Raw genomic sequence first — 18,246 nt, 5'->3', positions numbered from 1 at the left:
GGAGGTGAGAGGGCCACATCCGGGCCAGGGGGTGAGAGCAGCACTCCGGGCCGCAGGGTCGAGAGGGCTCACCTCGGGCCAGGGGTGAGAGAGAGCCGCACCCTCCGGGCCAGGGGTGAGAAGCCACGGGCCAGGGAGTAACTCCGGCCGGGGTGAGAGGGCACCTCCGGGCAGGGGTGAGAGGGCCACCTCCGGGCAGGGGTAGAGGGTAGGGGTGAGGTACCGTCCGGGCCAGGGGTGAGAGGGTACGTCGGCAGGGGTGAGAGGGTCAGCCTCCGGGCCAGGGTGAGAGGTCACCTCCGGGCAGGGGTGAGAGGGCACCTCCGGGCCAGGGGTGAGAGGCACCTCCGGGCCAGGGGTGAGAGGGTCACTCCGAGGCAGGGTGAGAGGGTACACCTCCCGGCCAGGGTTGAGGGTACTCCAGGGCAGTGAGAGTGGCAGGCCAGGCCCATGATGCGGTATCCAGCACGAGGCCAAGGGGTCCAGACTAGCTTCAGGAGAAAGCTCCCAGTCGTTAGGAGGGGTCAGCTTTACGTGCAAAACTACCACTCAATGGTAGAAGCGTGGAATGGATTAGGCGCTGGAATGATTACCAAAGTTCCTACTGTCATTAAGGAGATGTTTGTATGAGACTGATAAGAACCTACAATGGTCCAGACAGGACAGTCTCTCGTATTAAGCTGAGTTAACTTAGTTTCTACTAGATCTGGCGATTGGGGAGATATCATTGTCGCGTCTATATAATAAGATTTTCATCAATAAAATGAGGAGAAAAGACCAATATATATCTGAAACATTGAAGTCTCTCTCACAATTGTGTATAGCGTAATAATATACATAGTAAACAACATAGAGTGTACACCGAAGGTCATTTCTTAGAGACTCTTGAGGATTGGAAGAAGGGTGATCAGCATTGGTGTTACCCAGTCGTTCTTCAGGCGAAAGCTTCAGTGCACTGCGCAGCCGAAAGTAATGTAGACCAGTCTAACTCACGCGAGATCGGATGGAGTGGATGTTGAGTTGGTGGAAATTGGTTATGCAGAGAAGTTACAACACGTGTTATTTCATCTTTCTGGTGACATGGCCGGATCACAGAGACACAAGGCGCAGAATAGGCCTCATTTTAAGCAGATCATGGAAACAAACTACCTACAACGGGTTAGCCAGAGACATAGTGTCCACACAACTGACCATATGCGGGGTCCTGACTAAACAACCAAGCAGGCCAGTGTATACCACATGGACATCAACACACTGAAAAAATGTCAGGGAGAGGCCTGATTGGAAATAGCTCTATATGTTACCTCATGAGTCCGATATATAAGTAAGATGACTAGCATAGATGATGTCAACAGATGTCTGGTTTCCAGAGATTAAAGTCGCTTCAACGAGCTCGCCTATTGAGTCATGCTCAAAGCTTCTCTCACTTTCTAGAAATATAATCTACGCTCATGTGTGTCCAAGGAAACGACATAAGTTACACGGTTACTCATCAATTATGGCGCCAGTAGTAAAACAAGGCAACAGAATTATCATTAATGCATCTCGTAGCAAAGGTCAAACCATGTCTGATTGCTTTCTCAGGTGGATAGTGCCTGGGTATACGTGCATTTGTAAACACCAAAAGAGGAACGGACATAATTGTGCATTTTATGATTGATTAATGCGTTCATTCCGATGTGATTGGGCTGCGTGCATGGATTACTGAAGTCAAAGAGTATTGTTACTCTTTATGAGTCACTTGCACAATGCTAGTTCAATTTCTGGATATGCTTACACTCCTGTTTGTTCAGTCTCATACGTTCGGTTTTTACATGTTTGCGTGGTGAAACTAATATCAGCAACCTGTTGGACTGATTTCTGGAGTTAAGTTCCATGACGAATACTGCTTTGATTACCACAAGAGCCGATTTCAGCATAGCAACAGTCATTTTCATTGAAGTAGAGGTCCACCCATCTCAGTTTGTTCCAGAGAAGAGTTCAACGGCTAATCTCATGCCCATCAGAACGTTCAGTTCTGAGGAAATTTCATCTGTTGAAGGTATCGACCGTTGTGCACAATAGACTGCTCCCACAATGTCAAGTTAGTGTAATCACGAGATTTGATTTATTTTCAAGATTAAGGGATATACTGGGGCAACTTTTCATTAACGGTACTGTGGCATTAGCAACAGTTCATTTTGTTAGACTGAAGTCTACCTTGGTAATTGTTACGGGATACAGTGCGAAAACAGTTGTACAGTATTGGCATTTATTGAAACATAGGCCCAACAGCGTCCGATGGTTCTAAAAGTCAGCAGTCGTTTGATTCAGGAAGGAAGTGTACACCATTGTATTACAGTGGCAATCTGTATAGCTAGGCCAATCAGGGTGTCATGCTCTGAGAAGTCCAGCCATCGTCTCGTGGTCCACGACGTATGTCGGGGTTTATATGCTCCGTCATTTGAGGCAAACATTTATTGGAACGCTGATAAAAGCGTTGACACCGCCATAAACAAAAAGATAAATATCGAGAAGTTGACTTAGCGTTTTCACTCAGGACTCCACAGAACCAAGTGTGACAGAGTGTGAGAACAATGGCTGTTTAACAGCTGTTTGGAGGGTGTTGTGTGGCTTAAATTTGCAACGACACCGACACACTCGCGGTAAAGAACTCCATAAGCATGTATTGTACACACACAGAGACCTGAGGGAAAGAAGGGAGCCGTGATGTAGCCTAGTCCTAACGAGAAGGACCAGAGGTACAAGAGGGGGGATCGCACCCGTACGATTTCTCGCTCAAACGTTGCACAAAGCTACAAAAAGAGCCTCTCACTTACCAACTTTCAGAGAGTTTGGCGGGTTGTTTTTCCCTCTATGAGACTAACCGCTAGCATTCGAGGATTTGATGTAGAATCTACATAGGGTGTGCGATTCATAGTAAAGACAACACAATCAAAGCTTGCTTAAGTTGGTAAGTTCGTATGCTTGGAGAACCTCTATTTACATATGTATATTTCTAGAGTGGTTGATTATTTTTGTTTGTGTGTTCAGGTATAGTTTCTCCTCTTTGATTGTGTACGAAGACACATTTTCTCCTCTAAGCGCTCTAGAAAAATTAAGGGTACTGTGTAATCTGGAAATTGGACGCTACCATCATCGTCGTTTAGGTGGTCTGGGGGAGGAGAGTTGAGTTATGCTAGTAAATCTAAGACTTCTGATTACCAGACTCCCAGCTGGTTGTTCGGGGAGGGAGGGCGGATCATCGGCTTAGGACTGGGTCTGGGCTGGTCGCTTCCTGCCTATACTAGATCTTGATTTGATAGAAGGCACTGTCCTCCTCTAATACAAGGACAATCAAAAGTGCTTTTGATTTTTTTCAAGAGTGTTTCATTTCTTTTTATCTCTCTGCTCTCCATTTTCCACGTCCCTCCTCTCTCGCCGCCTCGCTCTCTCTGTTTCGATAAGAAGACCTAAGCTGATTATGATGACAACTCTTGGAACCAACATATCTCATATGACTTTTGCACTTGTGTGCGCTCTATTAAGGACTCCTTAGCAGTGCTCATTCAATCAACCCACAAGTATGTCGCCGGGACGAGCCAGCCAGCCCGAGGACCCCGACCGCACACTCCTCACCTGCCCGGACCTATGCCCCCCTTGAGTCTTGAAGGATACCCTTAATTGCTTCTCTCATCTCCCACACAAACTACCAGTCTTTTTCCTTTCCATAGGTTCACTACTTTACCATTTTTCTATACACTTTCTCCGGAAGGGTGCCTCTCGGAAAACGAATGAACACATCTTGAACGAAACCAACACAACTCAGGACACCTCAACACCTCCTCCATAAGATGTAGTAGCCATCGAGGCGAGACACAGACTCAACATTCAAGATCTCCAGCGTGTCGTTAGATACTCATGACCGATACAGTACTTAGTGAGCTCTGCTTACTCTGTATTGACTTTCACATCAGCACGATTAGTATAGCTATGGATGTCGAGCCTCTTGCTTCCGGCCTCGATACGGCTGATACGGGGGTGCAGGCTGAGCTCTTACCAACCCTGCAGCGACCCAATCCAACACACCCCACTCACTTTTAGGATTTAAGGTGAAACATTCATGTATTATTGGGTGTGTGTGTAGGCCAAGACGGCACTGTACAGACCCCCAGGCCAGGATGGTGCTTATGATGTTAGGCTTCTGCAGCAGTACATGATTGCCTGTCATTGCATGGCTCCTGCCTTATGAGCAGGTGGGGCATGTTGTCAACAAGATGAGCTATTTACTCATTTGTGCTCGGAGCAGTAGACCCCATTGGATAGAGTGTCATTTTCCAGATCCTATACCTAGATAATGTTGCCCCATGCACCCCAGTACTACCCTTTAACAATACGTATGAAATTATAGACATACATAAATCTGCGTGAAATACTCGAGATACGCTTGTTCATTGGTGCGACGGCGTGTACATCACTCAAAAGCCCCAATGATCCGAAATGTTATGGGAATGTCGAAGAATGTTAGAAGGTCGCTTACTCTAAGACCCCTTAACTAAAAACCTGGGATTGGTGTAGAGAAATTCCTTCAGATAACGAGTCTCCAGTATATTTTCATAGCAATTACCAAAAACCAACGTGACTAGGCGGAGTTAATCTGTAGACAATCCTGAAGATAATAAGGAACATACTCTGTGCCAAAGAATTCAGCAGCCTTCACAAGAGCATAACATAGTGCAATTTATGAACCCCCTCCTTGTTTAGTGTCTCTTACACGCTCCAGGCAGAAGGAAAGTAACTAACTATTCTGAATGTAGACATCTTATACGTTCGTTATCTACATCTCGGTTCAATCATTTTTATGACGTACGCTGGTCCTGATGATATATATACGATCATGCAAGAACTGAGTCTACAGTATGATTGATGTTGAATGAGGGGTTGGAGACTGAGTTTTAGTCATGCTGTCCTTCAAACTGGCACAATCTCCAAATAATATAACAACATACTGGGACTGCAGTAATCTCTATTGGCATCCTCTACTTCTCTGCCATCAAAGTGGCTTGTCACAAACCAAGGTCCTATTATCCCATCCAGTTGTCTAATCGGTTTGTCCAGTGTGCGGAGGACACATAACAGTTAACGTGAACCCTGAATCTATGTATATTCACTCACACAAAGAACTCCAGTGTTATGGGTCCTTCTATCTTCGTGTCTGTATAGGCCATTTTGGTCTAACGATCCGTGCCTCTATCACAACATAGGCATTACCTACGCTATATTGCCATTCTCGAATGTCGTTTATTCTTTTGGAAGGCGTTCTGGTATGATATTTACTGTCTCAGATTTTTATGTTTATTTCACTACTTGTTAATTTCAACCTCAACTTGCTTTGCAATGTTAAAATATCTGTTTGCCCATGGCCAATAAAGCCCCTTGAATTGAAATGAATAGTTAGAATAGCTAGATAGCCATAACACCTCTAAACATAGTTGGTGAATTAACAAAACTAATAGAGCGAGTTTACTTACCGAGGGTTCTTCTGTTTGTGAAGCAGAGTCGTCCAGTTGATATTAAGTACCGTTCATGTTTTTTCTGCATATTTATGTTATATGAAATTCACTGACTACCTTCGCTGTCTAGTGAGCTACGTTCGCTTCCACTTGGTCATGCCCTAGAGACTTGCTGAGACTCACTTCTGCCTCTCCTCGCTATTCATGATCTTCTGCTCGATGCGAAGTGTCCAAGAGAGAAATGTCATGACAGGCAACACCTTATTAATGGCTTGTATCTATATTTTCTAAGCGAATTAGATTCTCTAAATTCCAACATAGATCTCAACTGTACTCCGTAATGTCTTCTTTTACCATATAGACATGTCCATTGAACCTCACAAAATTCCCTGACAGCTGAAGCTCTTAGCTTCAAACTTGTAACAGTGGATTACCTGTAAGGTTACTGGTTGTCTTATCGACGCGTCTACTCAATACCGAATTCAAATTATACTGAACTTGATTGTCAGTTAGTCTCTTCTTGAAACTGATATATTTAGTACTAAGTACTGCCCGGTCGATGTGGCAGCGCCCTCCCTGGCGTAAGAGTACTGCCTATCTCTCCTCTCGGTGTGCTAGACGCGACCCGGCGTGGGGGGCAACCATTACTGATCTTGACATAAACAAAATACATCTTGAGAAGACAGTAGCATGGTGGACTCGACTGCCACAGAGGGCTGCAGTCCCGCGGGCTAAGATTAGTGCGGTACGGGTAACAGCGACTCAGACAGAAGATTAAAATATTTTGGGGTCCAAAGATTATTATGGTGTAGATTCGGATCAACTTCCTTCTCTCAGCTTTTTGTGTCTGACAGGCATGTAGAAGAGACCAGACCAGACAAGCTTGTGTATATTAAAAGCACACTGTTTTCTCGAATGTGTAACCTTTTCGCTGCAATAGACTGATCGAGTAGCGGTTCAGCCTCCATGGAGGACCCTGTCACCCTTCTTTCCGCTCTAGGGTGTGGGGCGTGTAGAGTTCAAAGTGCTGCCTAGTATGTGTGGTCTCACTGAAAATAGGTAGGCTGGCCTGAGCTGAATGAGAGACAATGCAAGTACATGCCGGTAGGCCAGTAAAGCGTTGCAGTCATACATAAAGGTGCTATGAGCTAAAGAAGTCAATGAGTAGACTTAGGTGTTTCATGGGTTAGAGCTCTCACAAGGGTGTCAATGTTATACCTATTAATGGGAATACATGTGTAATACTTCACTGAGTGTAATAGTACTCAGTCGCATTCATAATCTCTCAACGTGAGTCTCCGTTCAAATGCGAAATGTTATTTGTCACCATGGCGATAACCTGGAGATGCAACCTTTCAGTCGCGTTCAGACACCCTAGTTTATCAACTGTTTTGTATACGAATTATGCTTTTCCACATTTGCTCTACATAATGCAGTTTTTTAAGATGAATCACTCCTCACTCTCACCATGCCAGAGACAGTCTAGAATGAGAAGAAAAGAATAACAAATAGATTCTCTATTTGCAAGAACTTGCGAACGCTCCCAAGAGTGAATATTAAAAGCATTTCAGACACATATACCAACATAAGCGAGCCGAGCTTTATAATACCTTGAATAACACACAATACAATCATAGATACAGTAGAAAAAGGATATACAGTGTACGAGGTACAGCAATGTGAAATGAGCACCGGGTGTCGAGTAATTGAGGTAATATTGTAATGTAGTAGGAGTTAAATATATAATGTGGAACTCATGGTCTCCTCTCTACTCTCTATTATCACTCTCCGCTCACTTGGGCTATTGTGTGTGTTTGATGTCTTGTAAAATATAGCCTTTTATTGTGTGAGAGATTCTATGCAATAGTCATCTTAATAACTCTTAGGTCTACTCATCCGGTCCAAAATGCATAACCGTACTAATCATTGAATATCATTATCATCAATGCCCTACAATTAACCATCCGACACCGTTGCTACGCTGCGCGCAGCTGCACGTTATAGGTCTCCTCCTGTATCCTGTGAGCGCGGACTAGTGTTAGAGCAACTATATGCTCTACACTCCTCGCCTTGCTCGCCTCTCTCAAGTTGACTCCCTTATATAGTGTAGTTGTCGTGTAGTTACTGTGCGGTACTTTTGTATGAGAGAAAGATGACCACGAGGGCGCAAGAGCTGTCCGTTGAGGCAAAGTGTTGGCGTTACTTTGAAAAGTTTAAATATAAAATATATTTGTTAACCTTTGTTTGTGGTTACGTACCAAGGATCCATATGTGGTTTTATCCTTCAAAGTTAACTGTGGATGCTTATATCTCATCTATTTGATGTCATACAAATGTGAGTAGAAAGTGACAACAAAATATAATTGTGCAAAACCCTGGTTAGATAATAGAGAATGATGCTGTATCGATACGCTATAGACTTTTCGGTGCGCACATTGTGCTGACTAAATTAATTAAAGATTTTTGAAGATCTTGATCTCACTGTTGTTGAGCTCACTCGTTTCCGTAGTATTGTCTATATGCCCCAGATATCTTTATTTGTCTAAGCACTCTAAACTGTATGAAAATCATTCTACGGTCTTATTTGCACAATATCCTTTTTATATGGTACAATGTTTACCGCTAGAGTTTCCTCGAGGTTAATCTTCGCACGATAGACCTCTAGCGCTCCTGTGGGCATGTTAGTTCTCATACGTCTTTATTTTCATGTGATATCCTCACACATCATATTCTATGCACACTTGATATCATCAGCCACGCGGACCAACTTGGAGGAGGCTAGGGTTTTGAACTGACGTAAGTGTCCGATCCCATGCTGAACAAAACTGACACACTCGTTGCTGGACTTAAAATGATATATATAAGTAGGCATAAAGTCACATTACTAACGGCACCGAAAAACGAGCAGCCACACACTCTGCGACAAATAGTTACATCTGTCTAGTGGGCGCCAAAAACAAATATATAGTATCTCAGTCTCTCTGATCTATACAGAAGCGAGCAGAAGAAGCCGCACATGTACTCCCAGCGGAAGCAGTGACCCTCTGCTCAGTCAGTGCTCGAGAGTAGAGCAAGGTAAAGCATACATGATAGACCCATTCATTAATGTTATGACGCGGATCAGAGGGTGCCAGAGTAATTACAATTTAGCAGATTAACACTGGAGTTATAGATGTGCACATGATGATGTGCAAGGAGAAATACTGGTGGGCAAAAGAGCAAAAAGTAAATAAAAACAATATGGGGATGATGTAGGTAGTTGGATGGGCTAATACAGATGGGCATGTACAGCTGCAGCGATCGGTAAGTTACTCAGATAGCTGATGTTAAAGTTAAGAGGGAGATAATAAGTCTCCAACTTCAGCGATTTTTGCAATTCGCTCCAGTCATTGGCAGCAGAGAAACTGGAAGTAAAAGCGGCCAAAGTGGGTTGTGGCTTTGGGGATGACCAGTGAGATATACCTGTGGAGCGCGTCCAAGGGTGGGTGTTGTTATGGTGACCAGTGAGCTGAGAATAAGGCGGAACTTTACCTAGCAAAGACTTATGACCTGAGCCAGTAGGTTTGGCAACGAATATGTAGTGAAGGCCAGCCAACGAGAGCATACAGGTCGCAGTGGTGGGTGGTATATAGGGCTTTGGTGACCAAACGGATGTAACTGTAATAGACTGCATCCAGTTTGCTGAGTAGAGTGTTGGAGGCTATTTTGTAAATAACATTGCTGAAGTTGAGAATGTAGGATAGTCAGTTTTACGAGGGTATGTTTGGCAGCGTGATGAAGGAGGGTTTGTTGCGAAATAGGAGCTGATTCTAGATTAATTTTGGATTGGAGATGCTTAATGTGAGTCTGGAAGGAGAGTTTACAGTCTAACCAGACACCGAGTATTTGTAGTTGTCCACGTATTCTAAATCAGAACAAGTAAAACTAAATGCATGCTCTTCAACCAATCGCTGCCTGGACCGCCCGCCCGTCCAGCATTACTAATCTGCACGGGCGGGCGGGGCCAGGCAGCGATTGGGTTGAAGAGCATGCATTTAGTTTTACTTGCGTTTAAAGAGCAGTTGGAGGGCCACGGAAGGAGAGTTGTATGGCATTGAAGCTCGTCTGGAGGTTAGTCAACACTGTGTCCAAAGAAGGACCAGATGTATACAGAATGGTGTCATCTACGTAAAGGTGGATCAGAGAATCACCAGCGCAAGAGCGATGTATACAGAGAAAAGAGTCGGCCCGAGAAATGAACCCCTTTGCACCCCAATAGAGACAGCCAGAGGTCCAGATAACAGGCCCTCCGATTTGACACACTGAGACGCACTGAAAAACCAAGGCTGTTGAGTCTGCGATAGGAATGTGGTGATTGACAGAGTCGACAGCATTGGCCAGGTTGATGAATACAGCTGCACAGTATTGTCTCTTTCGATGGTGGTTATGATATCGTTTAGGACCTTGAGCGTGGCTGAGTGTCACCCGTGACCAGCTCGGAAACCATATTGCATAGCGGAGAGGGGTCGGTGGATTCGAAAATGGTCGTGATCTGTTTGTTAACTGGCTTTCGAAGACATTAGAAAGGCAGGGTAGGATAGATATAGGTCTGTAACAGTTTGGGTCTAGAGTGTCTCCCCCTTTGAAGAGGGGATGAGCGAGCAGCTTTCCAATCTTTGGGGATCTCAGATGATACGAAAAAGAGGTTGAACAGGCTAGTAATAGGGGTTGCAAACAATTGCCGGCGGAATAATTTTAGAGAGGGTCCATATTGTAAGCACAGCTGATTTGTAGGGGTCAGATTTAGCAGCTCTTTCAGAACATCAGCTATCTGGATTTGGGTGAAGGAGAAATGGGGGAGGCTTGGGCAAGTGCTTGGGGGGTGCAGGGCTGTTGACCGGGTAGGGGTAGCAGCCAGCCATAGAAGAATGCTTATTGAAATGCTCAATTATTGTGGATTTATCGGTGTGACAGTGTTTCCTATTCTCAGTGCAGTGGGCAGCTGGGAGGGGTGCTCTTATTCTCCATGGACTTTACAGTGTCCCAGAACTTTTGGAGTTTGTGCTACGGGATGCACATTTCTATTGAAAAAAGCTAGCCTTTGCTTTCCAACTTCCCTGAAAAGTTCCATATCGCGGGGTTATTCGATGCTAATGCAGTACGCCACAGTATTTTTGTGCTGGTCAAGGAGCAGTCAGGTCTGGAGTGAACCAAGGGCTATATCTGTTCCTGGGTCTACATTTTTGTATGGGGCCAATGCTTATTTAAGATGGTGAGGAAAGCAACTTTTAAAGAACAAACAGGCATCCTCAACTGACAGAATGAGGTCATATCCTTCCAGGATACCCGCCAGGTCGAATAGAAAGGTCTGCTTGCTGTAAGTGTTTTAGGAAGCGTTTGACAGTGATGAGGGGTGGGTCGTTTGACTCAAGACCCATTACGGACGCAGGCAATGCGGCAGTGATCGCTGAGATCCTGGTTGAAGACAGCAGAGGTGTATTTGGAGTGCAAGTTGGTCAGATGATATCTATTGTGGTGCCCGTGTTTACGGATTTAGGGTTGTAGTTCATTGATAATTTGTGTGTGATGATGGCATCTAGCTTAGATTGTAGGATGGCCGGGTTTAAGCTTTGTCCCATTTTAGGTCACCTAACAGTACAAGCTCTGAAGAAGATGGGGGAATCAATTCACCTATGATGTCCAGGGCACACGTGGGGGCAGAGCGGTGCGTCCATACACAGCGGCAACGGTGAGAGACCTGTTTCTGGAAAGGTGGATTTTAAAAAGTCGAAGCTCAAATTTGTTGGGCACAGACCTGGATAGTATGACAGGAAGAACTTCTGCAAGCTATCTCTGCAGTAGATTGCAACTCCTGCCCCCTTTGGCATTTCTATCTTGTCAGAAAATGTTTTAGTTAGGGATGGAAAATTTCAGGAATTTTGGTGTCCCTCCTAAACCAGGATTCAGACCACGGCTAGGACATCCGCGGGTTGGCAGAGTGTGCTAAAGCGGGTAAATAAACAAACTAGGGAGGCGGCTTCTAATGTTAACATGTATGAAACCAAGGCTTTTACGGTTACACAAGTTCAACAAATGAGAGCGCCCGGGGAATGGGAGTGGCTAGCTCCAGGCTAATTGGTACTTGCTTTGGACAGAAGACGTTAGCCAGGAGTGGGCCACTCGAATAACAGCTAGCTGGCTGCGATGATCCAGGTGGAAAAGGTTCAGAGCTCGCAGTAGGAATCCGGAGAGTATGGAGAAAAAAGAAGATCCAGGTATGCTTGGGGGATTTTTGGAATTGCGCTGTGCAGCCTGGCAGGAGTTGCCCGAGCTACAAGGTTGCTGATCACCGACTTAGCAGTGGCTAGCTGAACTTACTCAGCTAGTGGCCTAGTAGCTGGCTAGCTTAGGTTGGGGGTTCCGGTTCTAAAGTACAAAGAAAAACTTGCAGATCCATACCACATTGGGTGGTGCGGGTTGCAGGGAGGCATGGCTTGAAGTTGAGGTAAAAAATATTTTTAAAATATATGCGAAGAAAATATATAACACGGGGACACGGACAAGACGGGACCAAAGACGCACTGACTGCTCGTCATCTTGGAAAAATAATGTTATTGTAATGGCTCGCTCAAAGCCCAGACCTCATTTCAATTGAGAATCATGGGGTAGTGACTTAAAGATTGCTTACTCGCATCCAACTTGAAGGAGTTGAAGCAGTTTTGCCTGTTATGCATGCATGCAGCTGGATAACCCCAGTGTATCTATATAGACTGCCACTAGCCTGCACTGAGCCTGGGATGACCCTAGGTGTATATATTAGAGCCATGCACTGAGCCTGAATGCCCCTGGTGTATACTATAGAGCCTGCGGCCTGGATGACCCCTGGTGTATAATATGAGGCCTGCACTGAGCCTGATGGACCCCTGGTAAGACTATAGGAAGCCTGCCGGAGCCTGGTGACCCCTGGTGTATACATATAGAGCCTCACTGAGCCTGGGATGCCTGGTGGGATTATATATAGCCATAAACTGACCTGGGATGACCCCTGGTGATACTATAGAGCTGCACTGATGCACTGGACCCCTGATTAATAGAACCTGCACTGAGCCTGGAGGTACCCAGCCCTAGGGTTCGAGAGGCAGCTGTGTAAGTACCATGTCTTAAGCGGGCAGCAGTGTGACATCTAGATCAACAATTGGTGCACGTGAGTGATAGACACACACTGTGTCCATTTTGAATTGTAATGGTATGTATGACTACTCAGTATACTTCAGAGTCGAGCAAGTCTTCTAGAGGCATTTGACATGGAGCTCATCTGGATTTGGTGAAGACTCATCGCTCGATAATTTACTATAATTTACTAGAGAAACACATTCACTGAATGTCTATTGCTGCACTAGAGTCACTTCATGCTAAGAGAGAGCTGTGACACTTGAGCACCCATAGGTGTCCTTTTAGTGACCCCATGTGTAGAGATATGAGATATGAGGCACTGGCTCAGACCATGGGCGCTGTGGGTCAGATGCAACCCGTTGGCGAGGTAGCATGCCAGGTGATAGAAGAGCCCTCGAATCCTTATGGACGGCTAGGAACTGAGCCCTGGTGGTTATGACAATTATTATTATAGGCATAGCACTACTGAAAGCCCATGCAGCTTATTGCGATCCTTTGCTGCTCAGCAAGAACACCTCGCCGAGCTAGCAGCTAGATGCATGATCTCTCTCATAAGGGCTCAGTCTGATCATACAATTACTACGGTAAGCCTGCACTGCCGCAACTTGATAGACCTCTTCGTGAGGTTAATCCGCAGTAATTATTCATAGACTGCCTGTATCTGCAGCTGGGGCGTCTGACTCACCTAGAAAGTGCTTGTTCCCCATGGCCACAATAACTATACTGCATAATATAGCCAGTAGCAGAATGCGGCTCGCTGGTTGGGAACACACCATCTATTGGGATTAGGATATGTAATGGACAATACTCTCAGAGTGCTGTGTTCATAATGGACCAGGTCTCAGGTGTTCTAGTACCGCCTCTCATAGCTCATACATATAATTACCTGTCAGTTTATAGCAAATCCAACTAGAAAGCTCGTACTGAACCCCTTGCCAGTGAAAGGGTATCATCAATATTATAGCTCCTATGCGACTCAGCTGATATGACCTTGCCGTCATTGCCCCCCTTGGAGGTGTGGTAAAACACAATATATGGAGGCACATAATATTTAGTATATAGTATTTATGCTGCCTCCTTAGAATTGAGGCCTGCACTGAAGCCTGCACTAAAGCCAATGGTGCGCAGATGTCAGCTCCACCATAAAGGGCCGTCTCTCTGGAGTGCTCCATAGATCACACAGCAAATCCCTCACTTTTACCCCCAGCAGCCCTGTGGCGCCCCTTGGAATACTGTAAACTTAGTTAATTTACTGGCAGTTAATGGAGGACTGCCTGTGGCCCTGAACTGAGAGTTTAACTAGTTAACTTATGTTAACAGATAGGGTCCAGGGCTTACAGGGCCAGTCGCTTCTAATTAACTAGCTCTAACTAGTTAATCTTAGGCAGGGCCACAGGGTCAGTCCACTTATCCATCTCTAGAAGATGAGGCCTATGACAGGCGAGCCCTAGTGCCCCTGTGCATCTCGCAGTTCTTTCATTGGTGTTTAGAGGTGGTTTAGCGGTGTGGGGTGATGTGGTGGCGTATGGGAAACAGAGAATACTTGTATGGGACGGTAGTGTTATGCGTGGAATAGGTAGAAGACATGGCGGTGAAATGCCCACAAGCCTTTATAGTGGCACTAAGTGGGAGGGTAGAGCGCGGTTACGGCCATGTGAGTTGGAAGGTTGTGATCCTCCCACAAATGTCAATTATGTATCACGAGATTTGATTTATTCCAAGATTAAGGGTATACTGGGCCAACTTTCATAAGGTCTGCGATGACTTTATATGAATCAGTACAGACAAAATTGAGATAGGGGTGTTATAATTAAAGGAGGAGCATGCAGCGCACTATCGAGGGGTGGGTTGTAATGCCACAAGTGTTAGGCGAGATCTGTTAGAGCTGCTGGGGGGTACTGCGTGCAAGTCCTGGCCACTGGGGGCTGAGCGTCTTGGAGCCTGGAGCAGCCAGCCTAAGAGATAGTATAGGAATGTTCTCAACTAAATCTAGAGAGCTAGAGTGGCGGGGTTAGTGTTGGTGGAGTATTGGGTGCGAGTTGCAGGGAGTTAGGTTGAGGCCGGATGAGAGTAGGTGGAGAAGCCACTATAACGTAGGTACGAGTGGAAAGGTGTGTGGGGGGTGGTACCCAGCTGTGTTAGGCCAGTGTGCAGAGGAAATAGAGCGTTCGTACAGAGTTGACTATGTTGCGTAGTGAGACGGTAACGCAGGTCGTGTGATTGATGTTTCTGTGGTTGAATCTGGATGGGTGGATATATTGAGGATGGATAATTTGGTTTGTCCGTTTATTCGTGTAACGCTTCACTGTATAAGTTTCCAAAACACGTCGTGTGCCCTGAGCGACCACATTAGGCCAGATGTTGCCGGCAGGCGTCCCACCTCCATCCGTAGCTCTGTCCTGGCACGCTTGTGACCGCTAAAAAACACAAAAGCCCTGATATGACCCTCATGTCCATCACTAGCTAAACGGAACTGTCAGAAGAGAGGAGACGTTGCACCAAGCCTCCAATTTCAACACACACACACACACACACAACACACACAACACACACACACACACACACACACACAACACACACACACACACACACACCACACACACACACCACACACACACACACACACACAGTGGCAACACAAATACAGTACACACACATACCACCACACACACATTTGTTCGTTAATAACACAGATGTAATGTGTACTGGATTCCTCTTGTGTAGAGAAGAGGCGGACCGTGACAGGAAATAGTTCAGTTCTAAAACTATTCAAGGGGTTAGACAGTTCATCCCCCAATGCAGTACCGCTTTGTTCCAGAGAAGTCGTTACATGCATAGCAACAGTTCATTTCTGAGAAGTCACCATCGTTTGTTCCAGAGAAGTCGTTACATGCATAGCAACATTTATGTGAAGGTGTAAAGGTTGACAGAATAAAACAACAAGAAAATAACAGAAGTGACTAGCGGCTACTCACTAACCAGGTGAGAGGTGAGCATGTTTAACAGCTTTCAGTGGAACAGAAAAGGCCACATCACACACACACGGTAAAAACTCCATAAAGCATGTATTGTACACACACAGAGACCTGAGGAAGAGAGCGCAGGTTGTCTGTCCAAGGACATAGTCAGGGACCACTTCTCCAAACTCCCAAGGCACACTCCTCACAAACTTCAGAATGGGGTTTCCTCTCTGCACAATAACAACCAAGGTGTGATGATTCATTAGTAAGACAACACATCAAAGCTTTCTTAAGTTATTGGTAAAGTCTATCTGAACAAAGATATTACATTCAAGTATTATGTTGGTAAGAATGTTACTTAGGTAGGACACTTTTTCAACGGTAACTTTTTTGACCTCCATCACTCTTACCTGTCTGGGGCTGACTATGATACTATTACCAGACCCCACTGGTTTAGGATGACCTAGGATGTTGCTGCCCTCTGACCCTTGACCCTCCCCCTGCTTCTGCTCAGTCCCAGCCCTCTGCCCCTCTCCCTCTGTAACCCCTGGTGGTCCACCAGAACCCAGATCCTTTGTCCCCTGGGCCTGGTCCTGAGGCCTCTCACACCCCACAGAGGACGACGACGACAGCACATCAGGCCCACCTTGTGCTCCTTGACTGAGACCCTGCTTCAAACTACCAGTCTCTGTATCTATCCCGGTCCCAGTCCCTGCAGCCACCCTGGACACCCCCACTCTCTGTGGAGCTGAGGGGACTCTCGGAGGTGCATGGCCTTTGCTCTGGACAATGAACTCTGCGTAGGATAGTGGTTGGCCAGCAGACGGGGGTGCAGGCTGAGCTGTGGTCTCAGAGGTGGTTGATGATGATGATGCTGCTGCACTCTGGCCTGCCTTAGAGGAGGGCTGGAACAGGGGTTTCACCTGCAAGAGAACCCCGGTGGGTGGCTTTATTAACCATGTGCCCATGCACTTCTCCAACATGTGACATATGCAATGTGTATTGCAACGCTCTACAATCAAAGCCAAGATGGAAAGTTATGAATAATGTATAGAGGTCCAAAACCCTACAACGGGAAAACGGTATTTTCAACCACTTGCTACCGTCAACCTTCCTTGTAGGTGTAACTACAATAACACTTAACGTTACATCTTAGTCATTTAGCTAGCGGACTTTAGTAACGTCAAAAAGACTAGCTACGACTGAGGTTTGAGGGACTGGTTGTCTGTCTGCAACTGCAACCAAATAAAACAATCTGGACAGAACATAGACCAGTTTCCAGAGTGTTTCGAGACACCACATATCTCCACTGTAGCTTTGGTCAGCACTAACGTTACTAACTTAGCTAGATCGCTAACAAGACTAGGATAGTCCCTTTCGTACTTTAACCATTTGTACATCGTTACAACACTGTAATACACATAATGCCATTTGTAATGTCTTTATTCTTTTGGAACTTCTGTAATGTTTACTGTTCATTTTTATTGTTTATTTCACTTTTGTATATTCACCTCACTTGCTTTGGCAATGTTAAAATATGTTTCCCATGCCAATAAAGCCCCTTGAATTGAATTGAATAGTTAGAATAGCTAGCTAGCCTACACCCTTGAAACATAGTTGGTGATTAACAAACTAAATAGCGATTTACTTACCGGGGTTCTTTCTTTTGTGAAGGCAGAGTCGTCCAGGTTGATATTAAACCTCTTTTTTTCCATATTTGAATCAAATACATGCTCTAGCTAGCCACATAGCTAACTGTCGCTCTGTTTTGACGTCCTCTGCCGAGCGTCGAAAATGTCAATCAGGCATGACTTTATGCTGTTGATCAAGGAGTAATCGATTCCACTACCAGTCTTTCCATAAACTGTCAGCAGAGGGCGCAAGAGTTCCACATAAGGAATAGGGTTCTTCGACTTGAACGCATTTCTGATGGCGTGTTTTGAACATTGTCAGAGCATTGCACCCCCAACCTCCGAAAGTACTTTTTTGAAGAAGGAAAAGAATTGGAGGAAAATCCCTTGAGAAACGACAGCTAAGTAACAGATGTGTGTCAACATCTTCAATTTTAGGCTACTAAGGAAAGAGACAGACACCAAAGCTGTATGAATGTGTAACCTTTCGCTGAAGGATAATGAAGTGGAGCCCCATGGCTGTCACTCTGTGGGTGTGAAACATCAGATGCAGGAGTCAGTCACAGGCAGGAGCAAGCAGCACAGGGTGATGGTTGAGTTTGAGATGGTAGGCCTATGAAACTGTGTATAATCTTCCAATTTTACTCATCACTATTTTGTGGTCGGCCCATAAATGAGTGTTCATCCAGCACCAGTAACTGTTTTTATCGATTAATTTCATTTTTATTTATTTTATTTCACCTTTATTTAACCAGGTAGGCTAGATGAGAAAAAGTTCTCATTTGCAACTGCGACCTGGCCAAGATAAATTAAAGCAGTTCGACACATACAACAACACAGAGTTACACCTGGAATAAACACACATACAATCAATAATACAGTAGAAAAATCTATATACAGCATGTGCAAATGAGGTAATAATAATGAGACAGTCAGTGCCTATTAATGAGTATAGGCTATTGTGTAATGCTTGTAAATATAGCCTTTTTTTGTGTGGTACCGGTCCAAAAC

At 45.2% G+C, this 18,246-nt stretch overlaps 1 protein-coding gene and 1 long non-coding RNA gene across 3 annotated transcripts in view; both read right to left on the bottom strand.

Moving 5' to 3' along the window:
- The window catches only part of LOC139025308 (uncharacterized), a 559-nt gene extending 170 nt beyond the window's left edge, over positions 1–389 (bottom strand). Inside the window, exon 1 of one of the 2 annotated variants that reach the window (XR_011476884.1) lies at positions 346–389. This is a non-coding gene — a long non-coding RNA (uncharacterized lncRNA). The other variant, XR_011476883.1, reaches the window with a different exon arrangement.
- Positions 1–17,415, bottom strand: part of ercc1 (excision repair cross-complementation group 1) — a 19,591-nt gene extending 2,176 nt beyond the window's left edge. Inside the window, exons 1-5 of the mRNA XM_070440379.1 lie at positions 17,257–17,415; positions 16,015–16,527; positions 15,620–15,834; positions 15,010–15,061; positions 14,544–14,599 (exon numbers count right to left, since the gene is read on the bottom strand). Of these exons, the coding sequence (XP_070296480.1) occupies positions 14,544–14,599; positions 15,010–15,061; positions 15,620–15,834; positions 16,015–16,527; positions 17,257–17,319 (899 nt within the window). The 5' untranslated portion in view covers positions 17,320–17,415. The remainder of the gene's footprint in view (positions 1–14,543; positions 14,600–15,009; positions 15,062–15,619; positions 15,835–16,014; positions 16,528–17,256) is intronic.
- Positions 17,416–18,246: the final 831 nt, after the last annotated feature.

This window comes from Salvelinus sp. IW2-2015, unplaced genomic scaffold (genome assembly GCF_002910315.2).
Source record: "Salvelinus sp. IW2-2015 unplaced genomic scaffold, ASM291031v2 Un_scaffold2487, whole genome shotgun sequence".
Taxonomy (NCBI): domain Eukaryota; kingdom Metazoa; phylum Chordata; class Actinopteri; order Salmoniformes; family Salmonidae; genus Salvelinus; species Salvelinus sp. IW2-2015.
Note: the sequence above shows the minus strand (reverse complement) of the source record. Positions and strands in the feature narration are given on the sequence as shown.